Source organism: Grampus griseus (assembly GCF_964374135.1).
Source record: "Grampus griseus genome assembly, chromosome: 15".
NCBI lineage: Eukaryota > Metazoa > Chordata > Mammalia > Artiodactyla > Delphinidae > Grampus > Grampus griseus.
This window is the reverse complement of record NC_139009.1, coordinates 80,236,314-80,261,973: the sequence shown is the minus strand read 5'-3', so window position 1 is coordinate 80,261,973 and position 25,660 is coordinate 80,236,314. Positions and strand designations below refer to the sequence as shown.

Genomic DNA, 25,660 nt, shown 5'->3' with positions numbered 1-25,660 from the left:
AGGGCGGGACGACGAGTTCCGACCCACGGACCCCGGGGCGGGCAGACTGCCAGGCGGGCCGCCCAGGTGACGACACGGCGGGGGCGGTGCCCAGGGCCGCGCCCCGCCCCTCGCAGGCCAGCGCCCAAAGCCCGCGGCCCGTGCCCGTTTCCAGTATGGCCGACCGCTGTGCTTGACCCGCGGCCTCTCCGCTTCGACTCTCCGTAAGCGATGCAGAGGCCGAGGCCGTGACTGACACTCTTGCTCACACGCACGCACGGACCCAGGCCCACGCCCGGAGTCCGAGCCCTGGGCCCAGAAACGCTCTCGCCCCCGGCGCCGCGGCCAGAGCCCGGACCACGGCTCCCGCGCCGCCGCCGCCTAGCCGAGAAGGACCGCGCCGGATCTCGAGCGCGGCGGCCCGCGGCCGGCAGGGATGGGGAAGCGGGCCGGAGGAGGAGCAGCAGGAGCCGCCGCCGCCTCCACGTCCCCCGGGGCCGGTCTGGAGCCCGCGGCCAGCCGCGGCGGGGGCCCGCGGAGCGCGGCCGCCGGCTTCCTGGGAGCGCTGCACCTGGTGATGACCCTCGTCGTGGCCGCGGCGCGGGCCGAGAAGGAAGGTGGGTGTCAGCCGGCCGGCATCTCCCGGGCCCGGCCCCGCGGCTGTCACCGCGCCCTCGCGGAGGCCGCTGCCGGGCTGCGGCCGGGGAGGAAGGGCCGCGGCTCTGGGCTCGGAGGGCGGCCGAGCGCGGGGCTCGGTCCGGCACGAAGTTGCTTGGTCGAGTCCCGTCCCGAGCCGGGAACTTAAGGTTCGGATGCCAACTCGCGGCGTTGGCCGCACGGAGTTGCTCTTGTTCTCCGTGATTCCTTCCCCTCGTCTTCCCTGTTGTCTCCTGTCACTGCCGTTTCAAAACTTCCTGAGTTCTCATATATTGTTGCCACTTGGCTCACTAGGTAGGAGGGGCATATTTTTAGACTTGATTGCTGTTAATAGGCAAATTTGAGGACACTTTTTTTTTTGGTTGCGGTTTTAATAGCGGCGTGCGAACAGAGCTCACTTTAAAATGTAAAAATAGCGAGAGTGGTGGAAAGGCTTCAAGACAGCTTACCGAATTTTACTTTGCATTTGTTCAAACATTTTGGGAGGAGGAATCTTGTTTTTTCAGCTTCCCTTTTCAGTATCGCTTTGCAATATTGATGATTGTTTAGCTAACAGTTCTCTCTCTCTATAGTACAATTCTGCTTAGCGAGCTATTGAAAGTCTGTTTATATTTTTTACATGTTTTAAGATACTTAATTGGGTGTCATTGTCTTTAATGTGAAAGACTTTAAAAACCAATGTCAAGTTTCTAGTTTGCAAACCTTTATCTATAATTTACAGTTAAGGGCTGACCCCTATTTTTAAAACTCTCGTTAGTATTGTATGACTGTAACACCGGTACTTTTACAGGGTTAAAACATCATTTTGTAACCTAGAAGACCAGATCTGTAATTTTGTCATTACTACGTGTTTTTTTGAGCCTGGGGAAATGAGTGACCACAGAGCCTTCATGAAGAAATCACTAAAAGTGAATGGTTTTTAAAAAGCTAAGCAAAACTTGTTAGTTTAGCTTCTGTTTCACACTAAACTGCCACTGCAAAGAAAATAATTTCTTGCCGCAGTGACTTTAAGGTTGATGTTCTTCTTTACAACTAAAGTCACTTGCTTTTTATTGTTACTGAGGGCAACAGCAGAGCAAACCAAATTAATGTTAAAGTGCAGTGTGTTTCAGTTTACTGTTTATTTTTTTGCTCAGAACAGTACATCCTCTCACTTAACTCTAAGCAACCTTAGTCTGGGTTAACATAGGTGAAAGTTATTCAGAGAATTGCCATCTGTAGAAAGGATTAATTGACAGAGGCAAGATTATTTCCTGAATAAAATTTTGCTGCTTTAGGACTAGTCAGGCCTGGGGTTGTCATAGTTCATCTTTGGTTACAGATCTGCAGCTGGTTCTTGTGTGGCCATGGTGCCCAGCACAGCGTGGCATGTAGTTGGTGTCCAGTAAGTCTGAAATAGTATGATAAGTTAATGTCTCCTTGAGTGTAAGGTAGTCCTTGGCGGGTATTGTGTCCCGCTTTTTCTCTGCCTTTGCTTACCTTGCACAGTGCCAGGCACACAGTAGGCATTTAACATTTGTTTGAGTGATTGATTATACTCATGGGTCATTAGCACAGGGAAATAAAATGATTGAGGCTAGTAAAACATTAAGTTTGTATTGTCATCCTGCTGCTTATTTTTCCAAGAGCCATTTTATGTGCTAATTCTCATTGTATACCTAAGTAAACAAATCCCTTGTTTGAGAAATGTCAGCCTAGGTTATATTTGCCAGTTTCCCTTTTGTATGGTTTATAAGTTTTAATACACCTCTTCTAATACCCGTAAATGTAAGGGTTAAGGGAGGAGAATACGTGCCAGGGTGTACAAGGATGAAAAGATGTGGTCGAATCAGCCAGAGGTCCTGGCAGAATCAGACACCTTTTGTGGCCCATGTTTTGTCTGGATGAACAATTTGGATGGAGAAATTAGCTATTCAAGGTATTGATGGTAATTATTACTAATATAGAACACAAGGACTTTGTCCATCATAAATGGATCTGGCTCTAATCAAATATTCCATGAAGGTAGCTCCAAAAATGGCCAGTGCTTTCAGCCTCCTTGCTGATCAGATTCTGGTAGTTTTTGTTTGAGTAGTAGTGAGATTGATTTTCTTACATGAATGTGATACTGCAAATTTGGCACCATTCACCCCGCAAAGGATGCTGTTGGGTTTTTTTTCCAGAAAATCTGGGCAGATTTCTGAAGATAGCTGAGTTCACTTTGTCCATTTACATCCTGAGGACTTTTTGTGTTTATTTTGGCAATATAAACCAGCATAATTTTTCAAAGTTAAGGCTTACCTGCAATTTTAATGATGTTTCTCTGGGCATTTTGTGTTTTAGCATATTTCTATTGCAGCAGAATCTCACTAAAAAATCTTCAAAACAAAATAAAACTCATTGTCTTCGGAAGGAAAGCAGCAGAAATAGCTAGATTACCTAGTGCAGTTTTTCATGTTTGGACTAGATGTTGTTAATTTTAAGTCAGAAGCGTGAACCATTCTTTGTCTTAACATCCTGTATGTCTTAACACTCCTATATCTTAACATTTGCCTTCACTGATCTATGGGGGTGTGTTTCACTAGTCCAGAGAAAAGGGACCTTTGAAGATGTTTTGACTCTGCTCTACAGTTTGTAAGGACCTCTGAAAGAGTTGCCAGAGGTGGAAGTTACTGTAATTACTACAACTAACTTGCTTATTCTGGATTGGGGTCAAGATTTTTCTTGAAGCTAAGATCTAGATATTAAGAAGAATGAAAATAGGGGTGTGTGTGTGTAATGAAAATATATTAAAATATATATAGTGAAAATACGTGTGTACATCTTAAACGTATAACTTTTAGTGGTATTTTTATTTGTAAATCAGCCCATTCATTATTACAAGCAAATAAGAGCTTTTGGAAAAAAGCATCATATATCATGTATAATATAGTTTCCTTGTGAAATGTGTTTTTGGAGGGCATGGTTGTCTTTTAATTTATCATGAATGAAGAGCTACATTTTATGCATCTAGTAAATATAAAGTTGGATAAATTTGCAGGAATGTGATTGTTTTAGTCTGTGACAATTTATATTTGTGTCACGTTTTATCATTAATTGGCGATTTATGGCAGGGCGAAGTTTGACAGTCTTTCTTAGGACTTTTAAATTTGTCTACCAGATACTTCAGTTTCGTGCACAAATTAAAGCTGTATTTGTGACAGAAGTGCAGAAGGAGGGTACAAAAGTGTTCTCTCTCCGAAGCATATGAACAAAGTGCTTAGGAATAAAGGCCAGAAGAAAAGAGATAAAAAACCTAATTTGATTAGGTTTTTTGTCTTAGGATGGTAGAATTGGTCAGGAGTGGTATTTGCTTTCTTCTAATCAAATTATTACTTCATAATGTAAAATTTTTTTTTTTTTTTTTTTTTTTTTGCGCTATGCGGGCCTCTCACTGCTGTGGCCCCTCCCGTCGCGGAGCGCAGACTCAGCGGCCATGGCTCACGGGCGCAGCCGCTCCGCGGCATGTGGGATCCTCCCGGACCGGGGCACGAATCCGTGTCCCCTGCATTGGCAGGCGGACTCCCAACCACTGCGCCACCAGGGAGGCCCTAAAAATGTTTTTTAAGAGTGATTTTCTTAAGAGTGAAATGTTTTAATCCTTGCATGGGGGTAGAGTGATTACTTTTTAATTTAGGGCCTAGTAAGTAGAATATTCATTCATAGTGCTTCACTAAAGAACTTTCGTTGCTTGCTTTTACGAAAAGCTGTTTGCTACTGCCTGGATCCTTGGAATTCTCTAGTTGGAAAAAGTGTGTTCTCTCTTCTCTCGCTAAGGACAGTTTTGCTCCTCTTTGCCATGCTTGCAGCCATCCCCATAGACACCTGCCCAAAAAATCAGCTTTTGGGAGTAGGTGTGAAATCATCTAATTTGTTATCATCCAGAGTAGTAACAAGCAAAGCTACTCTTGGGGGAAAATGAAGTCATTGTTGGTGCTTTTGATCTTCTAGAAATTCTCCTTCATCTGCATGGAGCTTGAGCTTTCTGATTGGCCTTGTCACGCGGAGAGGCCTTTCTTCTCTGGCTGAATTTTTCCTTATCTGCTGTAAGCAGCATCAGGCACTGTTGATAGCTGCTTCTTGGAACTTTTCTTCCTTCGTTTCTGTGACTTTGTACTTCTTGGTTATCATCCTGCCCTGTTGTCAGTCACTGCTCTGCAGCTGCCCGTTGGCTGTCTTCCTTCTCACGCACATCTGGCCACCAGCACACGCTGCACATGTCCAGAGCAGAATTCTTTGGCGCTACCTCTGGTTTCCCAGTTTTTATTAATGCCATGATTATTCTCTGTGCCACGTTGGTCTCGATTTTGACCGTTTACCGAGTGGCATCAGTGTCCGTTAACTTTCTTGGGCAGCTCTCCCACCGCCTCCGGCCTCCTGCCTGGGGCACTGCCCTAGGCCCTCACTTCCCAACTCTCTCCACTTCTCTAAAGTCCTGCAGTCCCCTCTCTCAATTTGCATTGTCTTTGTTACTCAGCTGTTATTCATTTTGACACTTAATCATATACTGCCTTGTTTAGCTCCTTAAATTGTTTTATGGGTGTCATTGTTCACCCAGTCTGGAATTTCTATGGGGCAGAACCTCTATCAGCATCTGCAGTGTGTATTAATACATAACAGGCATTCAGTTTTAAACAGAGGGCCACCGAGAATGACCTTATCCTCCCCTTCTCATATCTGAAACCTGGATTGAGAGTCCACAGTACAGGTAAAACTCTGAACTTGGATGCAGGTGTTAGCAATTCTGCTACAGTAAGACATAGGGCAACACTACTTTTTTCTTCCCTACATGTTGCTTTCTATTGTAACTAAAATGAGTAACATATACTTATCTAAACCATCACTTTTGTTACTTTTAGATTTTAATATTTCACATCCTCATAAAGCCCCAATTTATAGATCATGAAGCAAGCACAGAGAAATTAAGTAATATTCCCAAGGTAACAGAGCTGGTAGGTAGTTGAGCTAGGGTTCCCTTGCAAGCCATCTCTCCCGAGTCGAGCTGCTTAATCCTGAATGAGTACTTAAGGTAGTAGATTCTCTTGTATACCAGCTGGATAAAGAACAGTCCTGCCAGTTCATGCAAAACCAATGTGTTAAGTATTCAAGTGAGGTGAATTTTTTTTTTAACAACTGTAAACATCTATATCACTTTCTATTAACTTCTTAACCATTAAAATGATCACAGGCCATCTGGATCGTGCACATTCTTAAAAGGAAACCAAGGAAATTCATGAATGGATGATCCATGGAGCAGGTATTTGGTATTAGAAGCCCCTGACTCGACTCTTAGCTCTTGATGATTTAGGTACCTGGTATATTGCTTAGGTTGAAATTACACTGCATTCTGTGAATTCATGTACTTCTTAGTTCTAGATTGGTGCGACAAGTTAGTGTAGACAAGTGGAATAGTCTCAGAAGCTGGCCCTGTCTTCAGAGGAAATGGAGATAATCCAAAGGCTTGTAGTGGCATCAGCTTTTGGCAGTGGTGAAATCTCTTTCAGACTTCCGTGAGAAGTCTAGGAGCTCCAGAAGTTCATCTCTGGTGCTTTTGTTCATTCTTATGAAGGTGTTTTTGGATTAGGCAGTCATTATCATCCGTAGTAGATCAGTTTTTCTTTCATTCCTTTGTGATTGCTTTAGAAAGATTTTTAGAAAACGATAACTCTTGATTCATTTTGTTGAATATAGCACTTAGGGCAAAGGTGTGAAAAATGTCTAAGGTCTAAGAAGATCCTTGACATGGTCTGTCATGATACAGCATCAGACTCATTTTATTTATTTCTATATATAATTGTGGTAAAAAATAAAACACATAAAATTTACCATCTTAACATTTTTTTTTGGCTGCGTGGCATGTGGGATCCTAGATCCCCAACCGGGGATCAAACCTATGCCCCGTGCATTGGGAACGTGGAGTCTTAACTACTGGACAGCCAGGAATTCCCTGCATCTTAACCATTTTTAAGTGTATAGTTCAGTAATGTCAGGTATATTCACATTGTTGGGCAATGGGTCTCCAGAGCTTCTTCATCTTGCAAAACTGATACTCTCTCCCCGTTAAACAGCAACTCCCCATTTTTCTCTTCCACCCAGCCCCTGGAAGCCACTATTCGACTTTCTGTTTTTTGTGAATTTGATTCCTTTAGATACGTTATATCAGTGGAATCGTGCAGGGTTTAACTTTTTGTGACTGGCTTAGTTCACTTAGCATATCGTCCTCAAGGTTCATCATGTCGTAGCATGTGATGGAACGTCTTTCCTTTTTAAGGCTGAATAATCTGTTGTGTATATATATGTCATATATATATAATTATATATATGATATATATATTTACAAAATATATATAATATATATTTATATAAAGATATATATTTATAAAATGATGTATATATTTATATAATGATATACATATATACACACACATATATATATCATTTTTCCATTTTGTTTATCCATTTGTTTATCCATTGTCCAATGGACATTTGGGTTGCTTCCACTTCTTGGCTATTGAGAATAATACTGCTGTGAACGTGGGTGGGCAAATGTGTCTTTGAGATCTTGCTTTTACTTCTTTTAGGTATATACCCAGAAGTGGGATTGCTAGATCATATAGTACTTCTATTTTTAATTTGTTGAGCAACTGCCATACTGTTTTCCATTACAGCTGCACCATTTTACAGTTCCACCAACAGTGCACAAAGATTTAGTTTCTTCACATCCTCGCCAACACTTATTTCTTTTTCTTTTTAATAGTGGCCATCCTAATAGATGTGAGGTGATATCTCATTGTGGTTTTGATTTGCATTTCAGTAATAATTAGTGATATTGAGCATCTTTTCTTTTTTTTTTAAGACTTATTTAATTATTTTTGGCTGTGTTGGGTCTTCATTGCTGTGCGAGGGCTTTCTCTAGTTGCGGCGAGCAGGGGCTACTCTTCCTTGCAGTGCATGGGCTTCTCGTTGCAGTGGCTTCTCTTGTTGTAGAGCATGGGCTCTAGGCACGTGGGCTTCAGTAGTTGTGGCACGCGGACTCAGTAGTTGTGGATCATGGGCCCTAGAGCACAGGCTCAGTAGTTGCAGCTCATGGGTTTAGTTGCTCCACAGCATGTGGGATCCTCCTGGACCAAGGCTTGAACCCATGTCCCCTGCATTGGCAGGCAGACTCCCAGCCACTGTGCTGCCAGGGAAGTCCTGAGCATCTTTTCATATGCTTGTTGGCCATTTGTATATCCTTTTTGGAGAAATATTTATTCAAGTCCTTTGCCCATTTTTTAATTGGGTTATTTTTGTTGTTGAGTTGTAGTAGTTCTTTATATATTCTGGATATTATCCCCTTATCAGAGAGATGATTTGCAAATGTTTTCTCCCATTTTGTAGGTTGCCTTTTAGGGTTGTATTCTTTGATGCACAGAAGTTTTTAAGTCTGATGTAGTCTGTTTGTCTATTTTTGCTTTTGTTGCCTGTGCTCTTAATGTCATATCCAAGAAAACATTGCCAAATCCAATGTCATGAAGCTTTTCCCTGAAGTATTTTCTTCTAGGAGTTTTACAGTTTGGCGTCTTACATTTTGATATTCATTATGAGTTACTTTTTGTATATGATGTAAGATAAGGTTCCAAATTCATTCTTTTGCATGTGGATGTCCAGTTTTCCCAGCACCATATGTTGAAGAGACCGTCCTTTCCCCATTCAGTTGTCTTGGAACCCTTGTATAAAGATCATGTGACCATGTACATGGGAGTTTATTTCTGGACTCTCTATTCTATTCCATTGGTCTATTAATCTCTCTTTACACTAGTACCACACTGTTTTGATTACTCTGGCTTTGTTATTTGTTTTGAAATCAGTGTGAGACCTCAACTTTTGTTCTTTTCTTTCAGGATTGGCTATTGGGTTCCCTTGATATTCCATATGGATTTTTTTTTTAACCTCTTTATTGGAGTATAATTGCTTTACAATTGTGTGTTAGTTTCTGCTTTATAACAAAGTGAATCAGCTATACATATACCTGTATTGCCATATCTCCTCCCACCCTCCCTATCCCACCCCTCCAGGTGGTCACAGAGCACTGAGCTGATCTCCCTGTGCTATGTGGCTGCTTCCCACTAGCTATCTGTTTTACATTTGGTAGTGTATATATGTCCATGCCACTCTCTCACTTCGTCCCAGCTTACCCCTCCCCCTCCCTGTGTCCTCAAGTCCATTCTCTACATCTGCATCTTTATTCCTGTCCTGCCCCTAGGTTCTTCAGAAACTTTTTTTTTTTTTTTTAGATTCCATATATATGTGTTAGCATACAATATTTGTTTTCCTCTTTCTGACTTACTTCACTCTGTATGACAGACTCTAGGTCCATGTACCTCACTACAAATAACTCAATTTCGTTTCTTTTTATGGCTGAGTAATATTCCATTGTGTATATGTGCCACATCTTCTTTATCCATTCATCTGTCGATGGAGACTTAAGTTACTTCCATGTCCTGGCTAGTGTAAATAGAGCTGCAGTGAACATAGTGGTACATGACTCTTTTTGAATTATGGTTTTCTCAGGGTCCATATGGATTTTAGGATGGATTTTTCTATATATGCAAAAAATGCTATTGTGGTTTTGATAGGTTTTGCATTGAACCTGTAGATTGTTTTGGGTAATATTGATATCTTAATAATATTACATCTTGCAATCCATGAACATGGGATGTCTTTCCACTTATGTGTGTCCTATTTTATTTCAGCAGTGTCTTGTAGCTTTCAGCGTACAAGTCTTTCACCTCCTTGGTTATTAGATTTATTCCTAGATGTTTTATTCTTGTTTGATGCTATTGTAAATCACACCTGCATTGTATGACTAAGGGTTGTGAACTAGTTTTTGATAAAAGAAACATGGTCTGCTTTTGAAACAAAAAATTCTGCAAGCTTAAGGTAGTTCCTTAGATTATTTGCCTATGAAATGAAATGTATTTTAAGCCTCTTAAGTTCTAACAATTTGTGACTATTTTCTTAATCAGTTTTGATTATAAAATGATGTGACAGTCTAACTTTGGTTCTTAAGAACTACTTTTTTTCCTATGTAGTTACAGTATACATTTGAATCAAAACATATGCTAATAAAAACCTATCTCAGCAGTAAATTTGAGATATAGCCTAAGCCAAGTCTATTGGTACAAAGTAATTAGGGTTTGCATTCATGGTGTGGCACAGGCCCTACTTAGATTTTATTTGGAGGGGAATAAGTAAATTGGAAGCAGAAGATTTTCCTAGGAAATTGTTTCTGGTACAAAGATGCTTTCTAAGACTTAACTGTACTTATAAAGAGCTTTGAAATAAGGTTCAAATTTGTCATTCTAAAGTTTTACTTGGTGTCTAAGCAGTGTCTAAGAGAGGGCGGTGTGCTTTTCTAACCAGATCACTTTTAAAAAGTGCTTCCATGAATTTGTGACATGGGCTCGTGTGAAGTATTGCTTCTTGATTTGAAAATGGATAATGGAGTAGTGGTTAGCACTACCAAGAGGTAATGTCTCTTTTCGGGGCTAGTTCAGCAGTAGTTGTTTCACAGGTAAGGGAGTTATTTCATATTTAGAAGTTTACCTCACTGTACTGGGGGCTTCTCTTGGGTTATGGCTGGACTCGAAAATAGGTTACTGAGAATAGTGTTGACAAGAGAAGAAAGTAAGAAGGGAGCAGCCTGGCAATTAGATCTAATTTTATTGGAATCCTAGAGATTCTTGTAAATAGAAAATAATTTCTGAATATTGTCAGTTTCTTCCCAGCTGCATCTGGGTTTATTTATACTTGTATAGGATCTTGAGCTTCTGCAAGTTAAGGACTAGGTCATATTCTTCCTGGACCTAGCATTTTAAGGAGTTCAACACATTGAGTTCTGTCTTGGTAGGAGAAGCAGTAAACCATAAAGATGGTCATAAAGTTGAACCAGAATGAAGAAAAAGTATTTGTGAAATGATAATATTTATACAAGTTTGATATTGTACCATTTCAGGAATGTATTATGTAAGCAGTTATTGCCTATAGTTGGTAATGCCTAGAATTACTTGATGATGATTGCTAATGTTTATCAAGTTCTTTCTTTGTGTCAAGCACTGTGCTGATTGCTTTGCATGCCTTACCTCTTTTAATCCTCACATTAATGTTGTGCGGGGCCACAGTCCTTCTTCCTTCTTCTCCTAAATCTCTTTGTTCTTGGCTACAATTCCTCTGTGGCTGTCAGTACTGCTGGGGGTTGCTTGTTTGTGAGAGTATAATAAAGGATTTTAATTTCCAATAAAATGAGACAGTGTAGTATATAATAGTTTTTCTTGTGCATACAACTTAGAGGTCAGTTTGAGAAAACTTCTTAATTTCACACAAAAAAATTTATGTTGGTTGTAAAAATGAAACATTATAAAATATGGATGAGTAAATTGAGAAAAATTTCTGTAATCTATCAGGTAGAAAGAACCAACATCAGTCATCATCTCTCTTTCTTCTCCCCCATTTTTCTCCCCTCTACTCCCCATTTAAAAAACAGATGTTGCCAACATTGCCTTTGAAGAAAACTGTCAATTCATATATTTCAACAATACTGTGTGAGGGTGCCCGCTTTCCCACATTGGCTGTTGTCCTTCTTTTAAGTCCTTGCCCACTTGGCAATAAAAGACATCCCTTTGTTTAATTGATTTTTAAAAATTGCTAGTGTTTCTTAGGCATGGTTTCATACCAGGTTGAGTGATGCACTTAGGTGTAAGATGTATCTCAGGTTCAGAGAGAGGAGGGTTAGAGCTCCAGCTGGGGTACTAAGATCACATAACCTTGAGAAATTCTGGGTGACGCAAGGCAGTGTTCTATTTATGGACCTAAGTCAAAGTGTGCATCAACAAGGAAGGAATTCTGGGGACCACCATTCCACTGTGCATGGCAAGGAGATGGGGTAGGAAGAACATACTACACTTACCCCGTGAGTTATCTAAATTAATGAGAGCGAAGTCCACAAGAGGTAGGAAGTTGAGAAGTAGAAATAGTGGTTCAGAGTGTGGGTCTGGGCTCTGGCCATCTCCTGCTTTCTGGCGATGTGACTGTAGGTAAGTAGCATTAACCACTGTCTGTCTCAGGTTCACTATCCATAGAGTAGGGGTAATAATAGCACCTCTCTCATGGAGTTATTGCAGAGAGTTACCAAGGTCGTGGGTGTTGAGCCCTTAGCACAGTGCCTGGCACATTAAAAAAAAAATTGCTGGTAAGACTGAACTCTTCTACACATTTGCTGGCTGTTTGTATTTCTTTTGTGTTGTTTGGTCACATCTTTGTCAATCTTTCTGTTGGTGTTTGAATTTTTCTTTTTGACTTAAATGAACAATTAACGATTTCATATTTTTCCAAGTTTCCATTTGCATTTTTATTTTTTACTTTTCTATTTATTATTATTATTTAAAAATGTATTGGCCAAATCTGTCACTGTTTTCTTTATAATAGAATTTTTATAACTGTAGTCATGAGAGAGAGTATTCTGTTTTCTTGTAATGTCTTTGCTTTTGGTAATAGAGAAATACTGGCCTCAGAAATAGTTGAGAGGTATTTTTTCCTTTTTAGTTTTTTGAAAGAGTCAGCATGGAATTGGTGTTATTTTCCCCATAATATGTGGTTACCAATCAAAGAATTACAATTGAAACCATCTGGGCCGGGAATTTTTTTTGTGGCTTTTTTTTTTTTTTTTTAGTTATAATCTCAGCTTTTAAGATACAGGGCTGTTTAGGTTATCTGTCTTTTTCTGAGTGAGCTTTGGTAATTAAAATCTTTCAAAGAATTTGTCTACTTCATTTAAGTCATTAGATTTATTGAAAAAGTTGTACATAGTGTTCTCCTATTTCTTGAATATTTGTAGAATCTGTACTAGTGACACTTCTCTCATTCCTGATATTTATAACTTGTGTCTTTTCTAATTTTTCTTGATCTGGCTAAAGGTTTATTAATTTTAATATTCTTCTGGAAAACAGATTTCAGGGTTTTTTTGCTCCCTATTAATCTCTCTCTGTCTCTCTATTTCTGCTAAGATTTTTATTATCTCCTTTCTTCTGCTTACTTCATTACTTCTAGTTTTTTTTTTTGCGGTACGCAGGCCTCTCACTGTTGTGGCCTCTCCCGTTGTGGAGCACAGGCTCCGGACGTGCGGGCTCAGCGGCCGTGGCTCACGGGCCCAGCCGCTCCGCGGCATGTGGGATCTTCCCGGACTGGGGCATGAACCCGCGTCCCCTGCATCGGCAGGCGAACTCTCAACCACTGCGCCACCAGGGAAGCCCTCCTTTAACATTTCTTGAAGTGTGTATCTGCTAATAATGATTTCTTTCATCTTTTATATGTCTGAAAATGTCTTTATTTTGCTTTTATTTTCAAAAGATATTTTTGCTATGTATAGAATTATAGGTTGATATGTTTATTTCATATGTGAAGTGTCTACCTTCACTTTCTTCTTCCTTTCATTGTTTCCCATGAGAAATTTGATGTCATCTTTATCTTTGTTCCTCTGTATGTAATATATCTCTTTTGATAAATTTAAGATTTCATTTTTGTCACTTTTTTGAGCAATTTGATTTGATGTCTCTTGGTATAGTTTTTTTTCATGTTTCATGTTTGTTGAATTTCTTGATCTCTGGATTTATAGTTTTCATTAAGTTTGGGAAATTTTCAGCTATTATTTCTTTGACTCTTTTTCCTGTCCTCCTCTCCTCAAACCCAATTTGGGTACTCCAGGTATTCATGTATTAGGCAGCTTGAAGTTGTTCCCACAGCTCACTGTACTACTTAGTTTTTGCCTTTTTCATTGTGTTTCATTTTGGTTGTTATTGCTATGCCTTGATTCAAGTTCATCAGTCTTTTCTTTTGCAATGTCTAATCTGCCATTAATCCCATCCAGTGTATTTTTCATCTCATACATTGTATCAGTAGTTTTCATCTCTAAAAGTGTGATTTCAGTCTTTTTTATATCTTTTATTTCTCTGCTTATTAACTTAGCATATGGAACACATTTATGATACTTTTTAAATTGCTCTGTCGGCTGACTCTAACCTCTGTGCCGGTTCTAGGTAGGTTTCAGTTGATTATTCTCCTGGTAGTTGATGTTTTCTTACCTCTTTGTGTGCTTGGTGATCTTTAATTGGACGCCAGACATTTCAGATTTTACTTTGTTGGGTGCTGTTGTTTTGGCTTCGGAAAAATACTCTTGAGCTTTGTTCTCAGATGCAGTTAAGTTAATTAGAAACAGTTTGATCTTTTTTGCGTCTTGCTTTTAAGATTTGTTAGGCGGGTCAGGAGCAGGGCTCAGGCTCGGATCAGTTATTTTCCACAGCTGAGGCAAGACCTCCCTGAGTCCTCTATCCAAAAGCCTGGTGGGAACAGGCACTGTAACTGGTTCTGTGAGTGCCCAGCACTGTTCCCTCTAATCCTTTTGGGTAGTTATTTCCCACTTTAGGTACTGATCAGTACTTTGCTGAGTACGGTGACCCTCTGTAGTTCTCTGTGCGGCTCTCTCCTTTATGATATTCCATCCTATGAACTCTCACTGCCTTGATTTCCTTGGACTCTCAGCTCTGTCTTATCAAGTCAGAGAGTCCACCAGACTCTATCGCAGCTTCCCCTCCCTGTGGCCTAGTAACTCAAGGCAGTGAGCCGATTATAGGGTTTGCCTTGTTTGTTTCCCATCTCTTAGAGATTGTTTTCTTCATTGACTGATATTTAGGGTCTGAAAACTAGCATTTCATGTATTTTGTCTGAGTCTTTGGTTGTTTCAGGTGGGAGGGTATGGTCCCTGTTACTCCTTCATGCCCAGAGGTAGAAGTCTAGACATCTGTATCAGTTATTATTCTCCAGTATAGCCAACGTTGTTATTTTTAGGTGTTATTCCCAAACCTGTTGCTACAGAAAACGTTTTGGTGATTTCAGATCAGATAGCGTATTGGTACCCTATTGCTGCTGTAAGAAGTAACCACAAGCTTGGTGGCTTAAAAGAACACTAATTGATTATCCTACAGTTCTGGAGATCAGAAGTCTGAAACGGATACCGCAGGCTAAAATTAGGGTGTTGGTAGGGCCATGTCCTTCATGGAGGCTCAAGGGGAGAAACTGTTTGCTTGACTTTTCAAGCTTCTTGAGAGGCTGCCACATGCCTTGGCTTCAGCCAAGTCCTTCTTATGCTGCCATCTCTCTGGTCCTCCCTTTTCTGCTTCCCTCTTACCCTTTTACAGATATTGGGCCCACCCAGATAATCCAGAATAACCTTATTATCTTAAAGTCAACTGATTGCAATCTTAATTCCATCTGCAACCATTTAATTCGCTTTTGCTTTGTGACCTAACGTATTCACAGGTTCCTGAGATTAGGACATTGACGTCTGGTGGGTGGGGGAACATCATTCTGCCTGCCAGAGATAGATGGCTTTCACCATCCTTCTCATCTGCTGCACACGTTTTTCTTTCTTTTTATGGTGAAGAAAAATGATCTACTAAGGATTTTCTTCTTAACCTACACACATTAAAAAAAATTATTAGAAACAGTGAAACTCTGTAAACCTACATTTTAAAAAAATGTGTTGTATATAGCTTGTCTACCATACATAATATTTAGAGGTAGTTTATTTTAATTTCAGATACAATTCATATATTAATTTTTGTGGTTTACTGGCTCAACTTGTGAATTGAGAACTTTTCAGCTCGTCGTATCTGGCAATCTGTAAAAACTTCTGAAGTGTGTGAAGTATTGCCACAAATGTAATTTTAGGCAGGTGTCAACCTACCTTATATTTCAATATTTTTTTCTCTTAAAATCGTATAATAGTATCTCTGTCCCCACCTCCTACCCCCACACACTCTTATCCCAGTTCACTTCTTGTGTTGTTGCTTTTTATCATGTATAACAGCCTCAACTGGCTGAACATCTGTTCTTCCACCTGGCTGGGTTCTACCTAGGGTCTCGTGCCTGGTAAATAGACAAGGTGAAGGCTTTGCAGATGGATGACTTTTCTTCACAAATTAGTTTATCATTTACTAGCCGTTTGTGTCCTGGGGACAAATTATTTAATTGTGGACTTTTCTCATCTATAAAATTGGAGCACACATGCTTAATAGAGTTGTTAGGCACTTTACGTAGGCACTCAAATGTTAGTTTTTGATATCTTTACAGAGAAGACTTCCTACCTTCTTAAATTTTTTCTTCTTTTTCTAGGCTGTTTCCTCTGGCCTGCGTCTCTTATTTTCATCTTCCCACCACTGCCCCCCAGGTAAAGAAACTGTGCCTGGAGCTTTTGTCTCTTGGATCAGTTCTTAATTCCCTCTTGCCCCTTACTGAGCAAGGAAAGCCCAAGGACAAGGGAAGCTCAAGGACACACCCCAGAGAGGTAGCCATTTCTTTAAGGTGTCGTGTTTTATTTGAATGATATATGCAAATTTTGCATTCCATTCCATGCTGAAAACAATTTTTCCTAAATGAATATTCCTGGAAGATATTTCGTGTTTCCTACTTCTTGTTCACAGCTGTCCATTCCTGGAAGTACTTTTTTTTTTTTTTTTGCGGTTCGCAGGCCTCTCACTGCTGTGGCCGCTCCCATTGTGGAGCACAGGCTCCGGACGCGCAGGCCCAGCGGCCATGGCTCACGGGCCCAGCCGCTCCGTGGCATGTGGGATCTTCCCGGACCGGGGCACGAACCCGTGTCCCCTGCATCGGCAGGAGGACTCTCAACCACTGCGCCACCAGGGAAGCCCTGTTTGCAGCGGTGGACTAACCTGGACCCTCCCGCGTTCCTGCACAACTTAGCATTGGACAAGTTATGAAAGGCGCTGAGTAAAATTTAGAGAAGTGGACGATTCTCCAACCCTTACGGTAACACCACGCAGTCCACTGTTGCACGACAGACTGCTTTGGAAGTGAAGGCACGTGATGGCCACCAGCTACTTGTGGGAGAAATGGTTTGGCTTTCAGTTTCATGGGTCTATTCCTGTAGATTCTTACTACATCAGTTTCTTTTTTTCCTTTTTTTTTTTTAAAATTTGAGCAGGTTGTATACAGTGGTATATGAGTAATTTTCACCAGATGGGTATGTAGATATGTTTCTGAATCATTGCAGAATGAGTACTCCAAGACTTTGGAATATCTATGCAGAAAGATACATTCAGAAATATCAGAGAAGGCCTGAAAGTGTCATTCATTAGATTTCGAAAAGGAGATGTTTTCAAAAATGTAAGCTAGGCATTTGGGTGTCTGCAGACAGAGTTAGGGGAAGAAAGAAGTAACAGACTAGTGGAGGGAGGTCTGTGGAAAGAGTTGGATGGGTGGCAGAGAGACCTAAACAAGGTGAGCTCGGCCTGGGGCCTGGAAGAAACTAGTAATAAAGCAACATTGTCTGTCTAACCTCCCCACCACGCCACCTCCAGGGGGCTGGTCTTAAGATGTACAGGGTGATTTCCCTTCAGAGTCTTTGTACAATTGCAAATAAAAGTCTTAATTTATACATACTCAGTGGTCATAACACATCAACAGATTACACTTGATTGAGTTAAGTCAGCTAATTCACCAGCATAAGTGTTGTCATTTCCTTTTTGTTCTGGTGGGAAGGCTGTGCCTTCGAAACTGGCTTGGGAGGTGAGCTGGGGAAGGGTTCCCTCCCCCTGATGACAGCTCTCTGTCTTCACCACACAAAGGCGAGTGGAAGCCGTTGGGAGTCACTCTTGCTTCGTGCAGGCTTCCCCTACAAGCACACGCCAGCACTGCTTGGCAGACTTTCTGATTTATGTTTTGGTCTGAACGTCTCCTTTCTGGGGTGGAACTCGTTCTCAGAGGCCTGGTTGCAGGGAGATGGGAGAGCCCACTGTTATCTGCATTGTGCACGAACACAGCACGTGCTCAGTACATCTTGACTCAGTTGGAAATTGAATCACACACAAGGCTGGTTCATGACCATCTCTGTGTTCACCTCAGAACTTCATGTTGATTTCTTAAAATGTTAATACTTAAAACGTTAAAAGACCACGTTGGTTTCTTTTCTTTTTTAAACATTGCCCCTTACCTAGAAGTCATATCTCAGTTCTTATTTGGCCACCAGACTAGGCTGAACACTGGCAGATTAATTCATTAATTTTGATGCAGTGGGTGCCATGTCCTAGGCTGGCTCTAGAAAGATAAAGACGCAGTTCTGGCCCTGCAGGAGCCTCCAGCGTGGTGAGGTGAGCAGGACTGCAGACAGATACTCACGTTACAGGTCACAAGTGCTTATCAGGATAGGCCAGTTACTTCGGGCAGGGCTCTCCAAGTGCACACGTGAGGTGGGGGGACAGAGGACCTCAGCTGGGAGCTGGGAGAAAAGACGTTCACTGTGATCCAGCTTACACGTCTCTTACCGGGACCGTTTCTTCCTTATAAGCAAAATGCTGGGCTTTGAATAAAGCTTTTGGGGTCCATAAATAAACACATTTTGAACGGACCTTGTGCTTAGAATAAGTAACTCATATTGGGGTCTGAGGCTTGACACGGTAGCTTTGTTACAAGGTGTCTCAAAGAGGGAGTTTTCTATTTCTTTTTCCTCCTCCCTTCCTCCCAACTTAAAAAAAGAAAAATCCTAAAAAATGATATAAGACATCCCAACAGGATGTTTCATGTGGGAAGACAGCATGGTTTGATAAAAAGAAAAGCAGTGACGCTCTAGTACTCACTAGCCCTGTGACTTTGGTCAGGTCACTTACCCTGTTTTCTCTTAGATTAAATGGGAATAAAGGCGCTTTATGGAGAGGTTGAGGAGATTAAACGTTTGGTTTGAGGGTGCTTGATAAATCTGTCTGCCGTCACCTTCCCTCCTCCAGTGTCGACCCTCTTGAGAAATTCCCCGTTGTAAGCTTTGGATTAGCGAGTATACAATCTTTAATGATAGGTAATTTGTTCATTACCTATTAAAATTCCTTATTTCCGTGTGGTCTTTATACTTTGATTTTTTTGTTCCCTTTTCCTTTCTGCCAGTTCGTTTGTACCAAGGAAAAGTAAATAGGTGGAACCTTTTCAAGCCTGCCTTCCTGTTGTCACACGTGTGAACACATTTCCACACGGTCCCATCTTCAGCTATACTTCCCGTTCCCTGTCAGCGTGCATCTTTCTCGCAACCAGTGATCAGCGAGCCTGCCGCTGGGCTCTGAGAATATGTTTAGGAGTAAGACATAATCATTCACTTCCAAGAATTTCTTGTTAGAGAGGCAGGCTTAAACAAATAATTATAGTGTATCAAGGTTGTGTTTGCAAGCGGAGGGACTGTATAAAAAAAGCCTGTGTTAAAAAAAAAAAAAAAAAAAGCCTGTGTTGTTCAGCCGTATATAGTGGAGAGAACATTACCAGTAAGGCTGTTTGGTCTGGTGGACGTAACCCAGGCTTACAGCGAGTCAGAACACCGCTCTGTAGTTCCATTCAGCTCATCTTGCTACCTGTCTAACAAGTGTGCCCCTTAGTTGTTTCAAGTGGTGAGCAGGTGTGGCTCAGTTCAAACCAGTGAACACTCCTGGGAGAAGTCTGGTCACAGCCAGCTCCTGTCTTCCTGGTACGTGATCAGTCTTGTCATCTTGCCTGAGGAGCCTGGCTGCCTGTCTCGTGTAGAGACTAGACATACAGTTGCCTTGGGAGTACCACCGTGACTGTGCCCTTGAGAGGGTTTTCCAGCCCTCATGCTTCGGCTTCCTCATCCGCTTTAATGGAGGTGGTTGGAGTACCTCCCTTCTAGGGTTGGTGCAAGGACGGCATTGGGTCATCTTGGCAGGCAGTAAGTGCTAGATGAGTGCTGGCTCTTGTTTATGTCACACATTCATATTATGGACCAATCTGTATGACTTGTGTAATCCCAAGAGAGCCAGATTGCAATTATGTTCAGTTGGACCAGACTGACTCCTTGGTCTGAAGATATTCCATGTATTCAGCTCAGCAAACATTTATTGAGGGCCAAGAAGTGTGTCAGACGCTGGCTTGGTCATTGAGGCCTCGGAGATGCATAAGAGGTGATTCCTATCCTCAGGTAGCTTATACTTTTCCTTTGTAGCGTACTCTTTGCCAAAGTGCTTTTAATATCAGGACACTCAAAGAATTAGATTTTAAAAGTGGAAGAAATGAGAAAATTAGAAAAGTGTTTTGTCTTTCAAAGGAAAATATCAAGTAGTTTAAGTAAAATTGTCCCTTCCAGACCTCATTAACCACCCCAGAAGGACTTCATCTGAGTTGGATGCCAGACACTATGCGGGTTTAACATCTGCTGAATTAATGTTGCATTGAGCAGAGAACCAGTCAGCTTCCTCTGAGGTTTACATGTTCAGTATATGTGTCAGCTCTAGTAATCAGATAGTTTGACCTACTAGATACCCATGATAGAATTTTCTTTTATGACAAGGGAAGAAAAATATACGCCTGTCAACTTAATGATGACAGGTTAAATTAAAAGTTAAAGTTGATAATCTTGCTTGTAAAGTTTTTCTTTAGTTTCTAGTTTCACTTAAATTTTTTTTCTTTAGGTTCTGCTCTCTCGCCCTTTACAGAATTTTCCTTACATTACTATCTTTCTCTGCCCAATTAGACTTTTAGATCTAGTTGAAAGAGCCACACCAGGAAACTTGGCTAATGCCACCTTTTCTACCTTTATGTGAATTTCAGAATTATATTTAAATCATTTCTCCCTGAGCAGACTAAAGAAGGATAGAAGCGAGCTTTCAAAGGTAGCCAAGTTACAATCTAAATTCATTGGAGAGTTTCTTCAGACTTCCAGAAGCAGTAATTTTCATTACACTAGAGACTATTTAAACGGTCTGTGCTGTTTGTGAGATAAGATGAGTTGGTGCCCAGTCATAGGGCTTGTCACACCATTCAGATTCATTCTAACTGGTTTCCACTAGGTGCTTAGCTGAATGGCCCTGCAAATGGCCCTGATAGTTGGTGCTTAGTAAATGGTGGCTATTATGTGCCAGATACTGTACACAGTAGTGCCTGTTTAAATAGGAAATGTAAACGCATATTTTATAGATGAGGAAACTGGGGTTTCAAGACCATGAGTCAGTGTTTTCCCAAGCTTTCCTGATAGTAGTTAATAGTATACATTTAATTTTACCATTTTATAATGCCTCCCTATTTTATTTATTTATTTATTTTTTGCGGTACGCGGGCCCCTCACTGCTGTGGCCTCTCCCGTTGCGGAGCACAGCCTCCGGACGCGCAGGCTCAGTGGCCAAGGCTCATGGGCCCAGCCGCCCCGCGGCATGTGCGATCCTGCCAGACCGGGGCAGAAACCTGCGTCCCCTGCATTGGCAGGCGGACTCTCAACCACTGCGCCACCAGGGAAGCCCCCTCCCTATTTTAGAGATTAATATCTTCCTTACCAGGATTTGCTGGGATTAAATAAGAAGAATGCATGCAGATTGTCTAGCTCAGTGCTCAGTATGTACAAGGCATTCAGTAGATGTTGTTAGACATTTTACTCTGGTTATTATTATTTTTCTTTTTTAAGATGTTGGGGGTAGGAGTTTATTTATTTTTGCTGTGTTGGGTCTTCGTTTCTGTGCGAGGGCTTTCTTTAGTTGTGGCAAGCAGGGGCCACTCTTCATCGCGGTGCGCGGGCCTCTCTCTATCGCGGCCTCTCTTGTTGCGGAGCACAGGCTCCAGATTCGCAGGCTCAGTAGTTGTGGCTCACGGGCCTAGTTGCTCCGCGGCACGTGGAATCCGCCCAGACCAGGGCTCAAACCCGTGTCCCCTGCATTAGCAGGCAGATTCTCAATCACTGAGCCACCAGGGAAGCCCCTACTCTGGTTATTTTTATCTTGCAGTGTTTTTCTGTCTGGAAGTGAAGTTGTATGAGGAAGAACAATCTGATTGCAAAAGGATTGATTAGTCAAGGACATTATTTCTTAAGTATGTATTTAACAAGCTCCATTCTTAGTTACATGTGACTTTTGCTTTCCTCGGCAACATTTATTTGACTGTTTTAAGGAAATGTTGGTAAATATTGACTTCTTCTGTAACTGTATTCCCCTGTGCTTTATATGCAGTGGAACTGAATTTATTCTAAAGGGGGAGGTATGTGACTTGCATACCAATTTCAGTAATAGGAAGTGACATGAACAAAATTGCAAGGAAATAGAGAGTCAAAGATCAGTCGTGAAAAAAACCCAGTGTAAAAACAGAGTGCCGTAACAATTCTCCCAATTTCCTAAATTTAACAGCAGTACTTTTGAACTTGTAGATGGTAGTCTCCTTTATTTTCTTTTGTCTGAGGACAGAGGAGTTCTGACTGAGAAAGAAAAGGAGACCTTTGACTGCAGTTACATGTGGTAATGGGTGTGTAGGGATTGCTACCATCCTCTTGGCTGAATGGTCAGGAATGTGAGCGCTTGGTTTGTCAGTTTTCTCGGAAGTAGTTGGAGTATTGTAGAACATTACTACCCTGTGTCACTTCTGTGTAAGTCTGTGGGTCAGAAAACTGGATTGACGAAAGTGTTTATATTTGAAAAGATAACTTATTCTTTTAAATATTGATTCCATATCCAAATATCATGCACTTTTTTTTGGTCTTTTTTTCACCTTAATTTTTTTATTCCTGGATGTAAGATTCTTTTTTTTTAAATTAAGTTTAATTTTTTTATACAGCAGGTTCTTATTAGTTATCCCTTTTATACATATTAGTGTATATATGTCAGTCCCAATCTCCCAATTCATCCCACCACCATCCCCCCTGCCACCTCTTTCCCCGCCTTGGTGTCCATACATTTGTTCTCTACATCTGTGTCTCTATTTCTGCCCTGCAAACAGGTTCATCTGTACCATTTTTCAGGTTCCACATATATGAGTTAATATACGATATTTGTTTTTCTCTTTCTGACTTACTTCACTCTGTACAACAGTCTGTAGATCCATCCATGTCTCTACAAATGAAGCAATTTCTTTCCTTTTTATGGCTGAGTAATATTCCATTGCATCTTCTTTATCCATTTGTCTGTCGATTGGCATTTAGGTTGCTTCCATGACCTGGCTATTGTAAATAGTGCTGCAGTGAAGCATTGGGGGGCATGAGTCTTTTTGAATTATGGTTTTCTCTGGGTATACACGCAGTAGTGGGATTGCTAGTAATTATATTTTTAGTTTTTTAAGGAACCTCCATACTGTTCTCCATAGTGGCTGTATCACTTAACATTCCCACCAACAGTGCAAGAGGGTTCACTTTTCTCCACACCCTCTCCAGCATTTGTTGTTTGTAGATTTTCTGATGATGCCCATTCTGACTGGTGTGAGGTGATAGCTCATTGTAGTTTTCATTTGCATTTCTCTAATAATTAGAGAGCAGCTTTTTGTAGTTGAGCAGCTTTTCCTGTGCCTCTTGGCCATCTGTGTATCTTCTTTGGAGAAATGTCTATTTAGGTCTTCTGCCCATGTTTTGATTGGGTTGTTTGTTTTTTTAGTATTGAGCTGCATGAGCTCTTTATATATTTTGGAGATTAGTCCTTTGTCCATTGATTCATTTGCAGATATTTTCTCCCATTCTGAGGGTTGTCTTTTCATCTTGTTTGTAGTTTCCTCTGCTTTAATATCTTGTACTTTTAATAGAAATTTACCACTGTACATTTGCTTAGAAGAAAAGCTTTGTAATACATCATGTAGTACAAACAGTTTTTGAAGTGAAAATCATATTGTTCTAGCAATCTTGAAACTTTTTAAAGCTGACTGCTTCCTAGGACCTTAAAAAAAAAAAAAAGCCATTGAGAAGCCTCACAACTCCTTTTCTCTCCCCTTAACACAGAGGAGATTAAGACAAGACAGATACTAGGTGAAGCTGCATGCCCTAGGGGTATTTATTAAGAGCATATATAGCTGTAGTAATATGTACCTAAAACAGCCCTGTAAGGTGAGTGAACTTTATTGAACTTGTGCCAGCTTTCCTTTTTTTATGTTTAACGAGCTGTACTGAAGTATAATTTGCATACAGTAAAGTTCACCAGTTATAAAAGTGTACACTTAATTAGTTTCACAGACATACACAGTCATAATATAGGACATTTTCATCATCTCAGAAAGTTCCCTTGTGCCTCTTTGCAGTCAGTGCCATCTTCATATCCTGGCTCCAGGCAACCACAGATCTGCTTTCTGTCACTACAGTTCTGCCTTTTCTAGACTTCAAAATAACTGGACTCGTACTGTGTGCAGTCTTTTGTGCTTGACTTGTTTCCGTTTGCATGATGCCTTTGAGATTCATTCATGTGGCCTCTACGGCAGTTTGTTTCTCTTTATTGCTGAGTAGTGATCCATTACATGGGTATAGTACCATTTATTCACCTGTTGGACATTTCAAGTTTTGGTTTATTGTAATTAAAGCTTTTGTGAACGTTCAAGTAAAAGTCTTTTTTATGAACAAATATTTTCACTTCTTGTAAGTAAAAACCTAGGAGTGGGATTGATGAGTATATGGTACGATTATGTTTACCTTTATAAGAAACTGCCACACCATCACCCGCCAAACGTGAGTTCCAGTTGTTCTTGCTGTACATCTTTGCCTACTTGGTGTTCTCTGTCATTTTAGTGGATGTGTGGTGGTATTTCATTATGGTTTTAATTTTCTTTTGCCTAATGGCTAATGATATGGGACACCTTTTCCTGTGGTTCTAGGCTATTTATGTATCTCTTTTGTAATGTTTCTAGTCAAATCTTTTTGAGTTGTTTGTCTTATTAACTTTTGCAAGTTCTTTAATATTCTGTGTGTGTGTGTGTGTGTGTGTGTATAGAGAGAGAATAAAAGTGGCAAGGATGGACATCCTTGCCTTATTCTCTATTTTAGGGGGAAAGCATTTAGTCTTTCACCATTAAGTATGATAATAGTTGTAGGTTTTTCACAGATGTTCATAGTCAGGTTGAAGATGTTCCTTTCTATTCTTAGTTCACTCAGTTTTCATCATGAATTGGTGAACTTTGCCAAATGCTTTTTCCTTATGTGTTGAGATGGTTATACAGTTTTTCCTTTTCTTTCTTTTTTTTTTCTTATTATGTTAGTACAGTGTAATACATTTTTTTAAAATGTTAAACCAACCTTGCATTCTTGGTATTAACCTTGTTTGGTCATTATATGTTATTCATTTTTTTATATATTGCTGGACTCAATTTAGTAAAACATTGTTAGGGGATATGGATTTTAGTTTTCTTACAGTATTTTTTGTCTGTTTCTGGTGCCAGGATAATGTTGGCCTCATAAAATTAATTGGGAGGTATTTTCTTCTATATGTTGAAATATTTGTATAGAATTGGTCTTAAATCTTTCATGCTGTTTTGGGAAACCATCCAGAGCTCAGACAGGAAAACTACAAGGCGATCCTGCTGAAACATTTTACTGTGACATAGAGCAAAGAACTACTCAAGGACTAATGGGAACATATCAGAAGGACACAAGAGCTGACTTGAAGGGACACTAATTGGCCAAATTTGGAACATTTTGAGCATCGAAAAAGGAATAATAACAGTATTCAATTATTGGGGGAAAAATCCATGAACCCATAGTGATACTCAAAAATGAAAAGGGTGGAAGGAATTGAAAATGGCATTACCAAAGAATGCCATGTAGTAAAGTTATAAGGAATGGTTGAATTAGCAAAGCATCATTTTACAACCACCAGTGTAATAATTGATTCAGGCAAGAATCATCAGTGGATGCTAAAATCACTGGTGAAATGTTGTTGGGTACATGCACACTATCTCAGTGTTCTCCCTATGGATTACTTATTAATTACCAAGGGAGAAAGACATCTTTATTACGGGAAGAGCTGGTGGGTTCTACATTAACTACGTGATCCAATTTAGCATCACCAGTAATGTCAGACAGACTGGCATATCTGCCTGATGATGGGATATACAATGTCAATCTATGCATTATTCTTGCCAAAAACGTTTTATATGAATCTAATTATAAGGAAACAGTAAAGCAAATCAAGATTGTGGGACATTCTGTAAGACTATTCTTTTTTCTTCAGAAATATGT

The 25,660-nt window shown here is 40.5% G+C and overlaps 1 protein-coding gene across 3 annotated transcripts in view; it reads left to right on the top strand.

Annotated features, from left to right (window-relative positions):
* Window positions 1-415: 415 nt before the first annotated feature.
* TMEM131 (transmembrane protein 131) overlaps window positions 416-25,660 on the top strand; it is a gene marked incomplete at its 5' end in the record, with an annotated part of 192,081 nt that continues 166,836 nt past the window's right edge. For all 3 annotated transcript variants that reach the window (XM_082672565.1, XM_082672564.1, XM_082672563.1), the window contains one exon: window positions 416-596. In XM_082672565.1, coding sequence (XP_082528691.1) covers window positions 416-596 — 181 coding nt within the window. The remainder of the gene's footprint in view (window positions 597-25,660) is intronic.